This window comes from Amphiprion ocellaris, chromosome 15, assembly GCF_022539595.1.
Source record: "Amphiprion ocellaris isolate individual 3 ecotype Okinawa chromosome 15, ASM2253959v1, whole genome shotgun sequence".
In the NCBI taxonomy this organism is placed as follows: domain Eukaryota; kingdom Metazoa; phylum Chordata; class Actinopteri; family Pomacentridae; genus Amphiprion; species Amphiprion ocellaris.
The window spans coordinates 32377567-32395741 of record NC_072780.1 but is presented as its reverse complement, the minus strand read 5'-3'; the positions used below and the strand labels follow the sequence as shown (position 1 = coordinate 32395741).

At 35.9% G+C, this 18175-nt stretch overlaps 1 protein-coding gene across 1 annotated transcript; it reads left to right on the top strand.

Annotated features, from left to right (window-relative positions):
- The first annotated feature begins 3539 nt into the window (after nt 1-3539).
- Nucleotides 3540-10688, top strand: LOC111586496 (zymogen granule membrane protein 16-like). The gene is made up of 5 exons (XM_023296224.3): nt 3540-3625; nt 3726-3763; nt 6341-6393; nt 8688-8808; nt 10087-10688. Exons 2-5 carry the CDS (start codon nt 3756-3758, stop codon nt 10394-10396), a joined length of 492 nt encoding a protein of 163 aa, XP_023151992.2. The 5' UTR covers nt 3540-3625; nt 3726-3755; the 3' UTR covers nt 10397-10688.
- The last annotated feature ends 7487 nt before the right edge of the window (nt 10689-18175 follow it).

Here is an 18175-nt window from a genome sequence, read left to right as displayed (position 1 = left end):
ATTTGTCAGAAGATGTGATTAGATTCAGGGACATAAGTGTATGTTTAATTAACATACTTACGTCTCCTGTAGCAATTAAGATTCAAATATTATGCCGTCATGAACAAAGCTATGCTAAGGATTACAGCAGAATAACGTGTTCACAACCAGCTGTGACTGTAGCTGGTTGTGTTTCATTCGTCTGCCATCAGGTGTGAATGTTCTAGAAACAGCTGCAGCAGGAATCCCCACGAACACGCAGTTACCGAGTTACCTGGCAGCATTTTCAGTCCATCTGGATGCATCAGGAGGGTGTGGTGCTTCTCTGATCAGGCTCTAATGAAGTGAAACTGATCAGAATATTATCAGAATCCCAACTGCAGAGTTCAAACCGCTGCATTCTGTTGGATTAAAGTAAAATGTGTTGTAAAATACAGATTTAACTGAAGCATTGTGATGCTACAGAGCCGCCAAAAATGTCACATTACATCTCATCATCATTTTATATTTGTTTTAGTAGAAGATAAATGAAAAGAATTTACATTTCCAGAGACCTATCAGAGAAGTTCTAGTGATTTTGGACTATTTTTGGGAATCGCTGACCAGATTTATGTCGCTGACACATTATGAGTCTAGTTTTGTTTATGTGCAGTGATGTGTGAAGCTAGAAACAGAGCAGTGCACACAAGGATTGTGTCATTTTGGACAGATTTCACAGAATTTTGGACACATTTTGTACAAATTTGAGTCATTGTTGACCAATTTAGCCATTATAGACATGTTCAGCCATTTTGGATCATTCTCACCACTAAAATCTGACAAAAACAAGTAGAGCTTGGTGCAACCCTGTTTTTTTGAGACACTGAAAACCATTTTTTAGTCATTCCGGACAATTTTTTTTGTCATTTTGGACGAGTCTGGAGTCATTTTTGAGAAGATTTTAGTCATTTTGGACGAGTCTGGAGTCATTTTTGAGAAAATGTTTCTTTTTTCACGATTCTTCCTGTTTCTAACACATCAACTTTCAGGACAAAATGTTCACTTGCTGTCTAATATATCCAGCCAACGAACAGGAGCCATGAGGAAGAGATAATCAGCGTTATTCATTTCATCTGTCACTGGTCAGAATGTTCTGTCTGGTCGGTGTATTTTGTCTATGTGTCATGTGGCAAGTTTAACTTTTTCCAAGCAAAAGTTGTTTTTTTTGCTTTCGATTAGCCACAAGCAGATCTAAAAACTGCAGCGTTTTTCCATTTGTAGATCTTCCAGATGCTGTTTTCTGGTTAAATTTGGCTCCAGACTGTTACCAACTCCATGTTAATTTAGATTTTATGCTTTTTCTTAACAGCTAATTCAGCTAAATTATGGTTTATTAGAGAGTTAAACTGTCCATCACTGGTTTCTCCGGTAGCAAGAACTGGTTCCAGGAAGAGTTGAATAAAAATAGTGCATGACGTGAAGTAAATGCAGATGAGCTATGTGCTGATTATATGACGATCACTTCGGTGCCAGCTGAGCATCACGTTGTAGTGAAGCGAAATTAAAAGGTGGAAAAGCAACGTTTGAGGTTTTTCATGCTTCTGCACAAAAACGGAGCTCATAAATCTAAAACTACTAAACTAAAGAAGCAAAATCTGCTCATTGAAAACACAGTTAAATACTAAAAATGGTTTTAAACATGAGCTAGAACTGCTCACTGGTGGCTTGTGTTTGGTCAAAGAAAGTAAAACTGGTGTCTACAAAAGTTAAAGCTCAGGCTTTTCAGTTGCAGCTAATGAAATAATTTAAATTTTATCACTTTTACGTGTTCATTATCTTCATTGTTTGCACTGAACACTTTACTGTTGTACAGTAAAGTTTGAAGTTCGCGTGACAAAACAATTTTCTGTAAACTGACGAGCTGACGTGCAGAAAACATTCCTGACATGTTTTGATGTGAAGCACCACCCAGGGAGGTGTCGTTCCTCAATCCAGCCAGACCTGATGGCTGCTGCATGTGAGCATAACATAAAAACAAGTTAAAAATGCACTTTTATCCTAGTTTTTCCTTCTGCTGGCTTTTAGAGGGGGGAAATGTTAATGAAAGCAAAAAGACAAAGTGAATTTACACTTCAAATGTCAAATAACATCATAAAAACTGTATAAATTAGCATTTTTGAAAGAGAAATTAAAACATATTTTCACATCTACTTACTCAGCTATGTTTTATTTTTTATTTAATACATCAGATTGGTAAAAATTAGACACAATTAGTGACGATCAACAGGAAAACAAGTCCTGGTTCTGTAATTTTACACAGATTTGTTTGTCAAATGAGAGAAATCTTGTGTAATTACAGAAGTTTTTTGAATAAAAATGTTGATTTAATGTTTGTTTCATGAGCATTTGACATCTGTAAGTGAAAATAATGTGTCTAACTATAGTTTTAATGATTGAAAACTGTGATATCTATCACAGCAGGTGGATTGATGGGACTTCCAGTGAATAAATCCATCATGTTCCAGTTTAACAGTTGAGTTAAAGAATGTTTCCTGGTTAAGAATAACCGTAAAATACCTCACAGTCCAACTAGAAGTCAAAACAGAGTCGAATCTGTTCAGTTTAAATGGTTTGTTTTTGTACTTTAAAGCCATTTTGATGAAATATCTCAAATTCAAGCTCAGATTTGATTCATTTTTGCTTCTTTTTGTGCTGATTTTGTGTTTCTTTGCGGTAATTTTGGCCCTTTTTTTGGTGGTTTGGTCTCTTTTTGTGGTAATTTTCCAGCTTTTGTAGTTATTTTAGTAGCAGTTTTTGCCAGAACTCAGATGTGCTTTTCCTCCTTAAATGTCATGTGTCTATCTGCTGATTCTTTGTGGTAATTGTGCTTCTTTTAGTGGAGTTTTTGTGTCTTTCTGTGGAATATTCACCCATTTCTGTGGTGATCTGGAGTCATTTTGTGGTAGTTTGGACCCAGTTTGTGGTGATTTTGTCTCTTTTTGTGCTGATTTTGTGTCTGTTTTTGCAGTAGTGTTGGCCTTTTTGTGGTAATGTTGCATCTTTCAGTGGAGATTTTGTGTTTTCTGTGGTATATTTACCTCTTTTTGTGGTGATATTTTGAGTCTTTCTGCAGCCCTCATGAGAATTCTGTCATTTCTAAATGAAAAATACCAAACTATTTCAACTATATTCTGTGTTTTACCCACTAACAAGATCACTGTGCACAGATGATGATAATAATAATAATAATAATAATAATCTTAATTTATGAAAATGTTTTCAGAGTCCAAAGCGCTTCAGAAGGCAGCAAAATAAATTTAAAAGAAAAAAAGTCAGAAAATCACAATTTAAAGACAGCATGGTGCATAAAATTCTTTTAAAATGTCATTATTAGTTATAATCAGAAGAAATAAATGACAAAAACAAAAAGGAGGACGTAACTGGAATAAAAACCACATCAACCCCAGCGTTTCTTTGAGCAGGCAGCAGCCACGAAGCTCATGTAATGATTAAAGCTGCAGTGATAATAGATGGGAGGGAGGCGCAGTCAGGAATGTATCATGGAACTATTTAAGCACGTTAACAGCAGGTAAACATCATTCACAGACCACAGGCTCCAACTGAATACACTAATGCTAAAACTCTGGACTTATTCCAAACATCTCCTGTAAGTTTCTGCTCATTTTAATCCTCTCAGTGGAGAATTTGGAAGCTTTGAGAAGAAATATTCAGCGGAAATCACATTATTTTCTCTTCACTTTCTGCAGGTATCTTGTCGTTTTTGTACGAGAGAAAAGATGAACAGGTAAGAATTCATTTCTTAAATAGAAACTACTGACTGCAGCTGGAAAAGTAATGCAACGATGTGTGAACATTGCACACAAGGACGTGTTATTTGTTTCGTCTATTCACACATTTTAGACTAATACTGGATCATTCCGGACAGTTTATGCATTTTGGACAATGCATACACAAAACTAGACTCAAACTGTGTCCACAATGGCATAAATCTGGTCAAGAATCACCCAGAAATAGTCCAAAATGACTAGAGCTTTTCTGAAATTCCTAAAATTCATCTAAATCGTGTCCAAAATTAGGTGAACTCCATAAAAAATGACCTGAATTTATCCAAAATGAGTGTAAAAATCAGATAAATCTTGTCATAAATGTTTTTCTAAATGTTCCAAGTGACTAAAACTCATCCAAAATTCCTAAAATATGTCAAAAATTAGGTGGAATCTGTCTAGTATGACCAGCGTTTATCCAAAATTAGTCCTAAGTGACTAAAACTTGTCCAAAATGTTATGGTTTCAAGAGGCTCAGATGCAGGGAAAGAGATGAGACCAGAGTTTGTAAAATAAAGGCTTTTATTTTGCCAGGACAGAATACAGAAACTCAGAAGTACAATGCTAACCAGAAGTGGAAACAAATTTCCTCAACTATAGAATACTCAGGAGAGCCCCTAATAGGCTGGCAGAGAAACTGAATATGGGAATAAATGAACCGATGGAAGGTAATAGCAAGCACCAAGGCAGGCAGCTAACAAAGCAGGACTCAACTAAACAGGCACCATAATTCAGAAGAGTGTCAACACTCAATAAAAACCTTCAGCAAATTCAAATTCAGTACTGAGTCGGAACCATCCAAACCAGAACTATAATTCTGAAGAGTGACTCGAATTGCACAATACTCAGATATAGTAACCTGAGAGCAAAGCAATACAAAGCACTAGAAGCAGATAGTCAGAATACTGATGCTATGAAACGTGAACAACCTGTAGTCTGGAACGTCAGGACTGAAACTTACGGTAGCTGACAGAGCCTGGGCAAGAGGAGCAGCAGAACCGGAGAACCTTGTCCCTGAGGTGGAACGTGTAGAAGCAGCAGAGAGGGATGGTGTTCTGCTGCTGAGGGAAGGAGGTTATCTGGAGGTGGATCAGGTGAGGGATTTCCAGAAGGTCTGGAAGGTGTGGAGTAGCGGAGGACTGTCAGAAACAAAGCAGAGCATCCAGGAAGACCAGGGACTGAAGGTGCTCGAGCAGGCAGACATCCAGACTAGGGAAAAACAAACAAATGCTACCAGGAGTTCAGGAGAAACAAAGGCTGGAGAGAACGGTGCACAGAACCGAGTATCATTCACAGTCCAGCAGCCATGGATGAGTGGAGTCGGTCTTTAGGGCAGCAGAAGTGACTCTGAGTGGCTCGAATCCACCTGCTAGTGTTTCTGCTGATCCTGCCTCTGAGCCAAACACAAAGGGCAGGCCTGACACAAAGTGTACAAAAAAGATCCACAATCACTCACAATTAGTCCAAAACGTGCAAATAGAAGATAGAAGGTGTAAAAATAACACGTCCTTCAGTGACTGTTCTGCTTCTGGACTGGACTGGAAGTTTTAGTCATTTTGCACATTTAGAAAAAAATATTTTTAACAGGATTTATGTCATTTTTGAGTCATTCTGAGAACGTTGTAGTCACGAAGGACACAATTTGACTTTATTTTGGACACATTTGAGTCATTTTCTGTCATTGTCAGCTGTCATTTTAGATCAACATCAACCATTTATTTGGACTTCAGCTTCTTTCTGACACAAATTATACAAATTTTAGGAATTTCCGAAAAGTTCTAGTCATTTTGACTATTTTTGGATAATTGTTGACCAGATTTATGTCATTGTGGACACATTCTGAGCCTAGTTTTGTGTCTTTGCAATGATGTGTGCAACTAGAAGCAGAATAGTCACACAAGAAAATGTTATTTTTGCACTTTCTTCTTTCTGGATGTTTTGGACTAATTTTAAGTCATTCTGGAAAATATTTTATGCATTTTGTAGACATTTTAGTCATTTAGGACAGATTTCACAGAATTTTAGAAACATTTTATGAAATTTAGAAGAGTGTTGGTCATTTTGGACAATTTTTTAAGCATTTTGGACAAGTTTTATTCGTGTTGAACAAATTTTTGATAAATGTACGTCATTTTGGATGGATTTCATCTGATTTATTTTATTAATTTTAGGAATTTTAGATACATTTTATTCGTTTAGAAAAATATTTCTGACAAGATTTATGTCATTTAGACTCATTTTGAGTCATTCTGAGAACGTTGTAGTCATTAAGGACACAATTTGACTTTTTTTGGACACATTTGAAACATTTTAGACTTTTTTTCTGTAACTTTGGATCCATTTTTGTTATTTTTGCACCTTCTTTCTTTGGTTTGCATGTTTTGGACTAATGTTGGGTCATTCTGGACAATTTTTAATGCATTTTGGACACATTTGAGTCATTCTGGACAGATTTTAGAAACTTGTGACTGCAGGTGAAAAGTTTTAGTTCTTAAGTACCTCTGATGCTTTTTTTAATGAATTAATTTCCTCCACAGAATGTTTTCCTGTGTGATCTTTGCTCTGCTCACTGCCTCCATCCTGGCTGATAGTAAGTTTGCATGAAAAAGGTTGTAAATATAATTTTTAATGTGTGGATTTTTTAAGTTTGAACCATGTTTCTTGGATGTGTGTTACAGATAAAGCACGTAACTCAGGAAATTAATGTTTTAAATGAGATTATCACTGCTAGATTTTGCATAAACGGCTCCATTTTCAGCCTGAATCAGGTTTAGCAGCTTCACTCGTGTTTAGTTTCATTATTTTTATTGTTTTGTTGTTTTTCCATTTTCTTCTGTCTGCATTTCAGACAGAAATATTTCAAATCTGCATTAGAAAGCACATCAATGTCATTAATGCAGCCACAACTGGGGCAGAAGATGCTAAAGAATATTAGCTTCTCATGGTTTTCTGCAGCTTTTTGAAGATTTCATGTGACTGATGTTGTTCTGAGATGAGAAAATAACTTTAACCTGCTCAAAATTGTGCATATTGGTCCCGAAAAGCACATAATTTGACATTAAAATGCACATAGGAGTTTTATTTCTACAAATTGAGCTTTTGTTCTCTTGATTTGAGCCTGAATTGATCAGAAACCTAAGCCTAACCCAGGCTGAGTTTCTCCTCAGTTCCATCAAAATCTCAGCTAAAAAGACATTTTTATGACAGTTTTGAAACCGTTTTAAAATGTTAAAATACTGTAAAAAAAAAAAAAGTTACATGCTAAAGCTGTCAAACCATGACTGTAAAAATATGTAAACTCTGAAACAGTTTGACACATAAATTCTGTAATTTTTGCATTTATTTCTTGAAAAGAATACCCGTTTTCACAGTTTAATGTACGTACCGATAACCAGAAACATGCCATAATATTTATTACAAAAAACATTTTTGCATTTATTTCATGTAAAAAATAAAGTTTGTACCAGTCAAACTGATGTACTTTTGAGTAAATAATGGACATACTGATGTGGCAGCATCATGACGTTTAGCACGGTGGTGGCAGCATCATCACTGTAAATAAGTTAATCAGGAGAAAATTGTACTTTTCACATTTTTTCTCTTCAAAAAATACATTTCCCTACTCTTGCACAGTTATTTCATGGAAAAATGTCATAATACATAAAACATAAATACTGTAGTTTTTGTATTTATTTCTCAAAAAGAATGCCAGTTTTCACAGTTTAATGTACGCACGGATAGTGGAAACACGATGTAATATTTATAACAAGCAACGTAGCGATTGTTGCATGTATTTCATGTAAAATATAATGTGTACGGGTCAAATTGATGCCCTTTTGAGTTAAGAATGGACATATTGACGTGGCAGCATTATTTTTTGAAGCACGGTGGTGGCAGCATCATCACCCTAAATAATTTAATTAGGAGAAAACTGTATTTTTAAATTTTTTTCTTGAAAAAATACATTTCCCTGCTCTTGCACAGTTATTTAATGAAACAATGCCATAGTACATATAACAAATAATGTTATTATTGCATTTATGTCTTGAAAAGAACACCATTTTTCCCAGTTAAATGGACATATTGTTATGCTCATAGTGGAAATGGCTGTAATATTTATAACAAGCAAAGTTTTTGCATTTATTTCATGTAAAAAATACAGGTTGTCCCGGTCAAATTGATGTACTTTTGCGTTAATGGACATATGCTGTAATATTTTTGCTAAAAATACACATTTCAAATGCTAAACCCACTAACTGTTGGGCTGATGATGTAAAAAAGCTGTAATATTATAATAGGTCCCACAATCTTTATTTTATATGACATTTTCATGTAAATTTTAAAGTAAAAGTAAAATTTCTTTTCAAGTTAAAACTTTTTTTTTTACAATAAAATATGGAATGAAGCACATTTTTTTAACCCTAAAAGCAACAATATGAAGACATTTCTTCACCTTCAATGAAGAAAATGTTTTACAGTAAATTACGGCAGCATTCTGCTGAAATTTTACCGTAAAAATAACTTCTTTTCTTTTTTCTTTTTTTTTAAACAGTGCATCTGGTTTTTATTTACTCAGAAAGTTTCATGTTAAAAATCTACTTTTCATCGAGTTTTCATGTTTATCATTTGCGGGGAAAATTTTAAAATTGTGTTGTTTTTGCTTTTGAGATTAAAATATGATGCAGGTGTTGAAATATAAAGCAGATCAATGAACAAAAACAAAAACCACTGAAGAAAGTTGATTTTTAAAAGGTTTGTTGACTTAAAAACTTCACCATGCTGTTTTTGAGCTCTGCAGTGGATTCTGGTTGTGGCTCGGCAGCTTTTGGAGGCAGGAGGTTCTGAGGTTCATGAGATGAACCTTGGTGTTCTTTGTGGTTTCAGTGTCCCCATACTCGTACTCTCCCTTTAGAGGCTCGACCCTCGGCGAGGAGACGACTCTGAGAGGAAGAGGCCGAATCACAGCGATCCGGATGTGGTCCGGGTACAACAGCTTCATCTTCGGGTGAACATTTAGTTATTTTATTATTTCATATTCACATTTTTATCAACTGCTAGATACTAATGAGGAATTATTACAGTGAAATAGTGACACTGTTCGGTACTTTCATTTTTAGTATTATAATTTACAGTTAATTAAATTATAACTGAACATGAGAATGTACCTGTATAATACGGCAACTAGATTTTCCAATAATATTTCACTAAAATCAATGAATGATGGTTTTATTATGTTACATATTTTTAATTACTAGCAGCATTTCCTCCAGTATACTCTGGTAACCAGCCCTGCTTTAGTGAATTAACTGCATTTTTAGGTTCATTATCAAACTTTATTTTTAGTTCTGTGACATTTTGGATCATTTAAAGTTCTTTTATGTGGTTTGGAAATTAAAATGTGCATCTGGACATAAATTTATGATTTCAACATTTCTTCTACTCGAGCTGATTTATTAAAGGCTCTTTTTCTGGTAATGGTTTTTAACCATATTTTAGTAAAACAGAACAAAAAATTGGCTTAATTTTTACAGAATTTGTTACAGTGTAGAAGAGAATAAAACAACTAAAGGCAGCTGTTTGGTTTAGCAGCAGAAAGCAAAAGAGCACAAAGTCATTACAAAAAAATAAATGAAAATACAATACAATTAAATTTAAAAAATGAAATAAAATTTTAAAAATTTAAAAAATGAAATAAAATTGTAAAAAATTTAATTAAATTGAGCTTAAATTTAATTTTATTAATATAAATTTAAACATTTGAATTTAAAGCTTCACTTTATTTCATATTTAAATTTAAATTCAAATTTAAGTCTAAAATTAAATTAAATTGAATTAAATTTATAATTAATTTAATCAATACAAACTTTAAAATTAAAAATTTAAAGTTAAAATTTCATTTTAATTTCAAATCTGAAATTAAATTTAATTTCAAATTTAATTTTAAATTTAAGTTTAAAATTAAATAGAATTAAATTCAAACTTTATTTATATTTAATTTAAGTAAACATAATTTATATTTAATTTAATTAATATAAATTCAAAATTTTAATTGCAAATTTCAAATTAAATTTAAGTTTAAAATTTTATTTAATTTTTTATTTAATTTTATAAAACTAAATTAAATAGCACTGTCTAAGAACAAGACTGCATTGCATGTAATATAATCAGAGTAAGTCACATATTGAATCTTATATTTCTTTAATTGTCCTCACATCTCTGCAGCTGTATGATGATTTTCTGTTTGATTCATGTGATTTTAATGTTTCTTCTGCTCCTCCTCCAGCATACAGTTCCGGTTCGGACCCATCTGGTCCAGAACTGTGGGTAGCAAAGTCGGTGCGCTCCAAGAGATTCAGCTGTTTGAGGGTGAATATATCATCCAGGTTTCAGGGAAGTACGGCCGTTACATCCAGCAGCTGATCTTCGTCACCAGCAGAGGGCGTTTCCTGATCGCCGGCCAGCCCACCTTCCAGTCCTTCAACATGTTCCCGGAACACAAAGACGCCGAGCTGATCTTCATCGGCGTCCGGTTCCAAAGAGCGCTGACCGCCATCGCCGCCCACTGGGCCGTCGTCAACCAAACCACCTGGTGACCGGAGAGGAGCCCAGACCATTTCACCATCCAGACTACCCTTAAAGCTCCATGATAAGTGGTTTGAAAGCACATATCTGACATCATCACACTGGACTCATGCAGTAGAATGAAGAGATACTCTGACAAACATGAACCTTTTAACTGAGAGAAACCTGCATCTCAGGTCTGTTTCTGTGGAACTTTGGCTTGATTTGTTCTTCATGTTACTCTTAAATTTGCACAAATCGTCACGTGTTGGCCCTCAGAAATGTACAAAGTAAAACATTTAATTAAAAACTGCCTTATTTGCACATCAGAACCACCACTAGTAATTTATTTTTCTCTTTAGATCGATCGTCAGGCTGCTGCATGTGAACAGGAAACACCAGTTTAACTGCTGCAGGCGTTTGGAGGTGTTGGCTGGAAAAGTCTCTGCTTTCCCACCACTTCATTAAACGCAAAACTGAAAGATAAAAGTTTAAATTTACTGGTTTCAGTCAAACTTTTCAAGTTGCAAGTATTATTTTAATGGTTGACATTACAAAGTTGCATCAATAGTTTCGGTAATTTAAACTCAAATTTATGCATAAGTTGATTTAAAACTAGTTATGCTGTAGTTAGTTAGGATCACTTGACATTTGGAGTCACTCAGCTGCAAGAAATTCTTGGAAATTCAGTTTTTAAAACAGATTTTAATGGGACATATAAATGGTGTCATCTGCATGGAAATGAAAATCAATGTCACTTCTATGCATTATGTCATTGCAACCATTCTTTTGATTGTTGACATAATAAAAATACATATGAACTTAATATTTTCTGTAATTTAAACTCAAACTTCTGCATTAGCTCATTTAAAACTAGTTATGTTGTAGTTAGTTATGATCAGTCCAGGCTCAGAATCATTCAGCTACAAGAAATTCTTGGAAATCCAGTTTTTAATTCCAAATTTAACAATTTATATAAATGGTGTCATCTGCATAGAAATATAAATCAATATCATTTTTATGCATGATAATGTTGCTAACACTATTATGATGGTTGACAATAATGTTGTGTAAACTTAACAGTTAATTTAAATTCAAATTTCTGCAATAGTTGATTTAAAACTAGTTATGCTGAAATTGGTTATGATCACTTAAGATTTTGAATCATTCAGCTGCAAGAAATTCTCAGGAATCCAGTTTTAAATCCAGATTTTAATGGGACATATAAACGGTGTCATCTGCATAGAAACGAAAATCAATGTCACTCCTATGCACGGCATTGTAGCAAACATTGTTCTGATGGCTGACATAATAATGTTGCATCAACTTAATATTTTCTGTAATTTAAACTCAAAGTTCTGCATTAGTTGATGAAAAACTAGATTCCAGTTTCAGTAACCAAATAAATCGTCCTCCAGCTGTAGTTGAGGGTTTGTAGCTACTGAACCCACCTGGATGGTTTCAGATGGTTCAGAATGTGTGTCAGAACCTGCAGCTGAACTAATATGATCCAAAGCACATTTAAATGCTTTTACGTAGAAAATTCCACTAAAGCAGTGAATCAGTGAATATTTTCAGCTGTGACCTGACCAACAGGGGACTCAGAATTCTTTCTGCAGCTGCCGATCCAGTGGTTCTGCTGCATGGAGCTAATGCTAATGCTAATGCTAGTCATATTCAGCAGAGAAATCCGTCCATCAGACTATCAGTTTAACAAACTGCTGGATCAGAATCAGAAAGTTTCATCTGACAAACCTGAGCAGATTCAGACGAGTTTATATGATTATTTAGAAACTCTGGTCAAATTTAAATTGTGTTGTTTTTGCTTCAAAGATTTAAATATCCTGTTGAAATGCACAAATGTAGTTCAGTAATAATTACTAACAATTTTGCTGAACTATTAAATTTCCTAAAAGCTACCACGTGAACAAATACTTGAAAACAACTGAGGAAAATCTAATTGAAGCAAGTTAATCTTTTGAAAACGTGTATTCGTAATTAGAGTTGTGAACAAAAGTTTACATCCACCTGTAGAGATCATCACCGTGAAAGAAGGAAGTTCTAAGCAGAACCTTAAATCTCTACTCAAGTTTACTGCATGGACAAAGAAAAGGCCTTCTGGAGGAAAGTTCTGTGGTCAGATGGAGCAAAAACTCAGTAGTAACATGTTTGGAGGAGAGAAGGTGAGGCCTTTAACCTCAAGAACACCAAACCTACCATCAAGCATGGTGGTGGCAGTATCATGCTCTGGGACTTTCTAGAAGTGCTTCTGGACTGGTTTCAGACTGTATGTTGGACTGGTTCTGGACTTTCTTGGGACTGGTTTATGTTTGGTTTCAGTCTTGGTTCTCCTAGTTTTTGATGTGATTTAAAGTTGGTTTAGGATTTATTTTACTCTGGATCTGGTCCTGGATGAGGACTGGTTTCAGACTGACTTGGGAGGATCTTGAACTTTTTTTAGTAGTATTTTAGGTTTGGTTTTATCCCAATATTGTACTGGTTTTTGACTTTTTTTAGGACTGGTTTCAGACTGTCTTGGGCTTTTTTTAGGAGTACTTTAGGTTTGGTTTTGGTCCCAATTTTGTACTGGTTTTTGACTTTTTTAGGACTGGTTTCAGACTGTTTCTAAAACTGGAATTGGTTTTAATTTTGGACTGGTTTCAGACTGTATTCTGATTGGTTCTGAACATTTGTTTGTATTGGTTGAGGTTTGATTTTGGTCCTAGTTTTAGATCTTTTGAGGACTGGTTTGGGATTGATTTCAGACTGTCCTAGGCAGGTACTTTTTAGTAAAGAAATGGTTCCATCAGGCTAGAATGAAGGTTCTAGACTGGCCTCCCCAAAGTCCTGATTTAAACCCATCAAGAACCTGAAGAGACATGTCTGAGTCAGAAAGACGACAAGTTTAGTTGAACTGAACCAATTCTGTCCAGAGGAGTCAAAGATAAACCTGAAGATTAAAACCAGAAGAACCGAACGGACAAATTTAACCAAATATTAACATTTCTATTTGTATATTTTTGACCCAACAGATTTTGTCATATTTCCAGAAAATCTTTAATAAATCTATGAAAGAACCAAAACACATTCAGACTTTCCCACTGTAGTGTCTAAGAGTTGAGTCTAATGAGTGGATCTAATGGGTTCTATTTAAAGACTCACAGGAGTCAGCAGCTGTAGTCAATCATAATCAGTCATTAGAAGTTAAGAGGCCATGAAACTAAGAACATTTGGTTTACACAACTTTCTACATCAACAAAACTGATAATTTATTTTGCTGTATGTATAATTTTTGATCCAGAAGCCCCTTAATAAATCTATGAAAGAACCAAAGTACATGATTGTTTTTTGTGACAAAGATTCACGTGTTTCAATGATTCCAGCATCGAAAATTCAGAGTTCTAGGAGTCATTGGAAACTAGAGATTGACATGAGAAAGATGGATTTTACAAGCGCATAGAAGCTTTAGTTCAGGACTGTATCTTGCACACAAACATTTATTTTAAATAAGGTTAAAAAGCTAGTTAGAAGGACTTAATTATTCTCAGTAATCGATTTAAAAACTTGTGTTTATGCTACCAATCACTAAACAGTTAAACATCCCTTTGACTGTAGAAGAAAACTGGTTCCTGGAACTAAATGAAGCATAATTTAATTAGAAGTTGAAAACAGACTCGTCTAAAATGTGATCATGGAAGCTGTAGCAGGAAATAAAAAAAGCTTTTAAATCCTGTGAAGTGATTTCATTAAGCAGGTGACAACACAGGTGTGAGAGATGCTGTGGTTAAACTTTGCAGGTGTTTCAGGTGTTCAGCGCTGGGTGTGGTTCAGCCAATGGCAGTAAGAATGAAGAAATGTTACATAATCACTCAGCGGTTTGATTAGATCTCACGTACGTTTCTACTCAGGGTTGAAGTGGCACTATATATATATTCCACTATATTGCAATGAAATATTTTTCAACTGTGTTCAAAAGATTAATTGAATTGTTGAAGCCAGAATTAAATGTTCCTCTAACATCAGACCTGTTTGATCAGATGCTGTTTATATTTAGAAAGGTTTCTGTTTCATTACCTGACAGGCAGAGGAAGAGCTCACCTGTAGGAGCTCACCTGTAGGAGCTCACCTGTAGGAGCTCACCTGTAGGAGCTCACCTGTAGGAGCTCACCTGTAGTAGCTCACCTGTAGGAGCTCACCTGTAGGAGCTCACCTGTATTCAGGTTCTGAGTAAAGTAGGAGCTCACCTGTAGTAGCTCACCTGTAGTAGCTCACCTGTAGTAGCTCACCTGTAGGAGCTCACCTGTAGGAGCTCACCTGTATTCAGGTTCTGAGTAAAGTAGTTGACTTGAAATATTTTCTCATTAATTAGTGATGATTAAACAGTGGCATCATTTAAACACACTGAAATTTAAAGGGTTAAAATAATGAAAATGAATATTTACTTGTTTTTTATATTATTAGAGCTGAAGTTTGTTCAAACATTTAGTCAGGGAAAGTGGGAAATAATGTTCATATATAAAACTTTCAAGACAGTTTTTCTTGAAGGATGTCTGTTTTAAAATGAAGAGATAAAGAGCTAAAACACACTTATTTCCATCTCACAGCAGAAGACAGAATGACCAAAATCTAAACATATTTTACATTTTTATCCGATTTTTATTTTTTTATTTTTACTGATGCGATGAATGGAAGAATTTTTAACATTTTGACTCATTAACATAAAGTGCAACTGCTTTGATTTGAATGTGTCTCACTGATAAACCTTCATACAGAAAACAAAGTGAAAAAAGTCTGTTGAAGTCATTGAGATCTACCAGATTTTATGGTAAAGTTCAAGTTGTTGGACTGAAGTGAATAATAATCACAACTTTAGTGTTAAATTTTAGAGTTCAATTCTTATTTTATTTTTTCTAAATTTGAGATATGTTTTGACTTCTCAAATTATATTTTTAAATTTGAAAGGTTTGCTTTAAAGTCTGAACCAGCAGAAGTGTGTTGGATTCAGATTCAATATTAGGGTGTTAATCTAATATTAAGGTTTCCTTCAATGAATGTTTTTGTTTTTTCTAATTGAAGTTGAAGGGGCTGCACAGTGGCGTAGTGGTTAGCACTTTCACCTTGCAGTGAGTATATGTAGCCCTGCGACACACTGGCAACCTGTCCAGGTGAACCCAGCCTTCACCTGAAGTCAGCTGGGATAGACTCCAGCACCCCCCGCGACCCTAATCAGGATTGAGCAGTGTATAGATGATGGATGGATGGATGAAGATGAAGGCGGTCATTTAGTAGTAGCACTTGAATGGTCTCATGAAGGCTTTTCCCACGGCTGAGAAGAATCTGGCAGCTGCAGACTTCATGTTGTCTGGTCGAGGGATGACTTTCAAATTAATTTTCAAAACTATCATCACCGCATCTCCAAAAGACGGATCTTCTGCTGTCATTGCTGCTTTCAGCAGCTTGTCCGTAGATCCAAACACCTTGTCAAGGTCTTTCACCATGGACTTGATAATTTTCTCCTTCTTTTTTCTTATTCTGTCGCCATACTTCTTCAAGTGGTCCAGCGGCATCTCCATGAGATGCTTCACGATGGCCTGGAAGTCCTTCCTGGGGATCCACTCTCTAGATTTATGAATGTATGTTGAGATCACCTCCAGTAGCAGAGAGATGACAGTATCATCACCCTGATCACCCTTGTAGATAGGTCTGAAAACTGCAGCAGCATCAGGACTTGAACTGGAAGTTTTTGGAGAACTTTTTTTTGCTTGATTCAGAAACCTCTGGCTCATTGACGATGCTATCTTCATCAGATGAGTTCACGGTTTTTACGATGAGGTCTTTGATGTCCTCTAGAGCACCAGAAACCTCCTCAGTGTGAGCCTCTTGTGGTTCCTCTGCACAAAGCAGCAGGTTTTGTAGGAATTTTCCCACTGCATCCTCCGTCATCACGTACAGGACTTCAGGGGAATAACGTTTCTGTGTCTTGCCCACCTTCTTCCTGGCCTTTGAAATGATGGAGTCAGAAAGACTTTTTCCGGGCGGAACAAGTAGAACGTCATATGTACGACCAACCATCAGGTGATCGTATATTCTATCAGTCAGCTCCCTTGAAAACTGTCTGATTTCTCCCCTGGACTCGATAGTTTCCATTGATTCATGTCCTCCAGTTTCTTGTGATTGGGTGAACATGTCAAACAAGTTGTCAACATTGGGTCTAATAGAGTCAAAGTTGAGTGCAGACCGGTGCTTCCTGGTACTGACCAGGTGGCTCACTGAAGGTGTCGACGCTGGAACCGATCTGGAAGAACATTCATCACCTTCTCTGTCTTGTTCCAGATCCACCAGGAACTCCAGCTGCTTCTTCTTAAACTTCTTTTTTAAGTTGGCCACCATTTTTTTCAAACTGCCTTCTGGCAGCCTTGGAGAATTGCTGGCATTCCCTAACTTTTTGGTCATCAGCGGTAGCATCTTGTGAAGACGAGGCGCAAGAAGATAAAAAGTCTTGGACCTTGCTAATGATCAGACCCATATTAAAGTGAGCTCTGGAGGATTTTTCAGTGGAAGCTTCATTACTTCCAGACTCACAATAATGTAGGTCACTAATTACAGTTCTGACAATGTCAGAGGCAATGTGTTCAGACTCTGGAGTGTTTCTGGTTTGAGGGGAAACACTGTGAGACTCAGAGGACCATTTGTCCAGTATGTCCCTCACAGATGCAGTTGCTGCAGGGACAGAGATGTTCGATATGATGCCTTCAATAGTATCACTGGACTCACTGGAATCACCTAGTTGTCCAGAGCAGCTGGTGCTCAGCTCCACTGCATATCTTCTCAGATATGCAGCTAAACGAAGCACTAGCCGACGGAGATCAAAGACATTCAAGAGCTATAGACACACACACCCACACACAGTTGTCAGCTAACATTCGGGGATGTGTAGCAGATAGATCCCTCAGACATGCTGAACAAACCACAAAGCAAAAGAAGAAAGCAGGAAGAACACAGACAGGTGTTCCTCACCTGGAAACCACCAGAAAAATGCTGGAAAACCACCGTCAGACTTCCTCATACAGATACCAGGTGAGGAAGAAAATGTACCCGTGCAGTTTTATCTATCTGGCTGTCACCTGCAAGACCTGAACTGTTCACACTGTGGGAGAAATCAGTTTTTTTTTTTTTTTTTTTTTTTTAACAGTTTCAACTGTAGCTTTCTGGACAATTTACCTGTGTCCTTTCTCTGAGTGTCCCTGGTCCCAGAGCTGGATGCTTCAGATCTGTGGTTGTTGTGTAGTATATCTAATGCCAGAGTCGTACATCGTAACAGTAAACTATGAATCAATTTCAATGTTAGATTGTACTTTGTATGTATCATCTGTCTTATCATGCATGTATCCAGTTGTGTGTTATATGTTCCTTGTTCCCCAACCTCCTCTTCTCCCATCCCTCTACCTCTCTACCGCTTCTGTCCCTCTCAACCCGCCCGGCCAGCAGGCAGATGGGTCCCCCCACATAAAGAGCCGGGTTCTGCTCAAGGTTTCTTCCCTGTTAAAATGGTGTTTTTCTTGCCACTGTCGCCCTAGGGCTGCTCTGGGGTTCAGACATATGGGTCTGTAAAGTGTCTTAAGACAATCTGACCTGTAATTGGCACTATATAAATAAAATAAAACTGAATTGAATTACATTTTTCTGTTTTATAGATAATGTATAGTAAAAATCACTGTAAAAATATATATGTTGTCTGTAAAAAAAATAAAAATTTAATTTAATTAAAAAATACATATACTATAGGTAAATCAGTTTTTAACTCGTTTTAG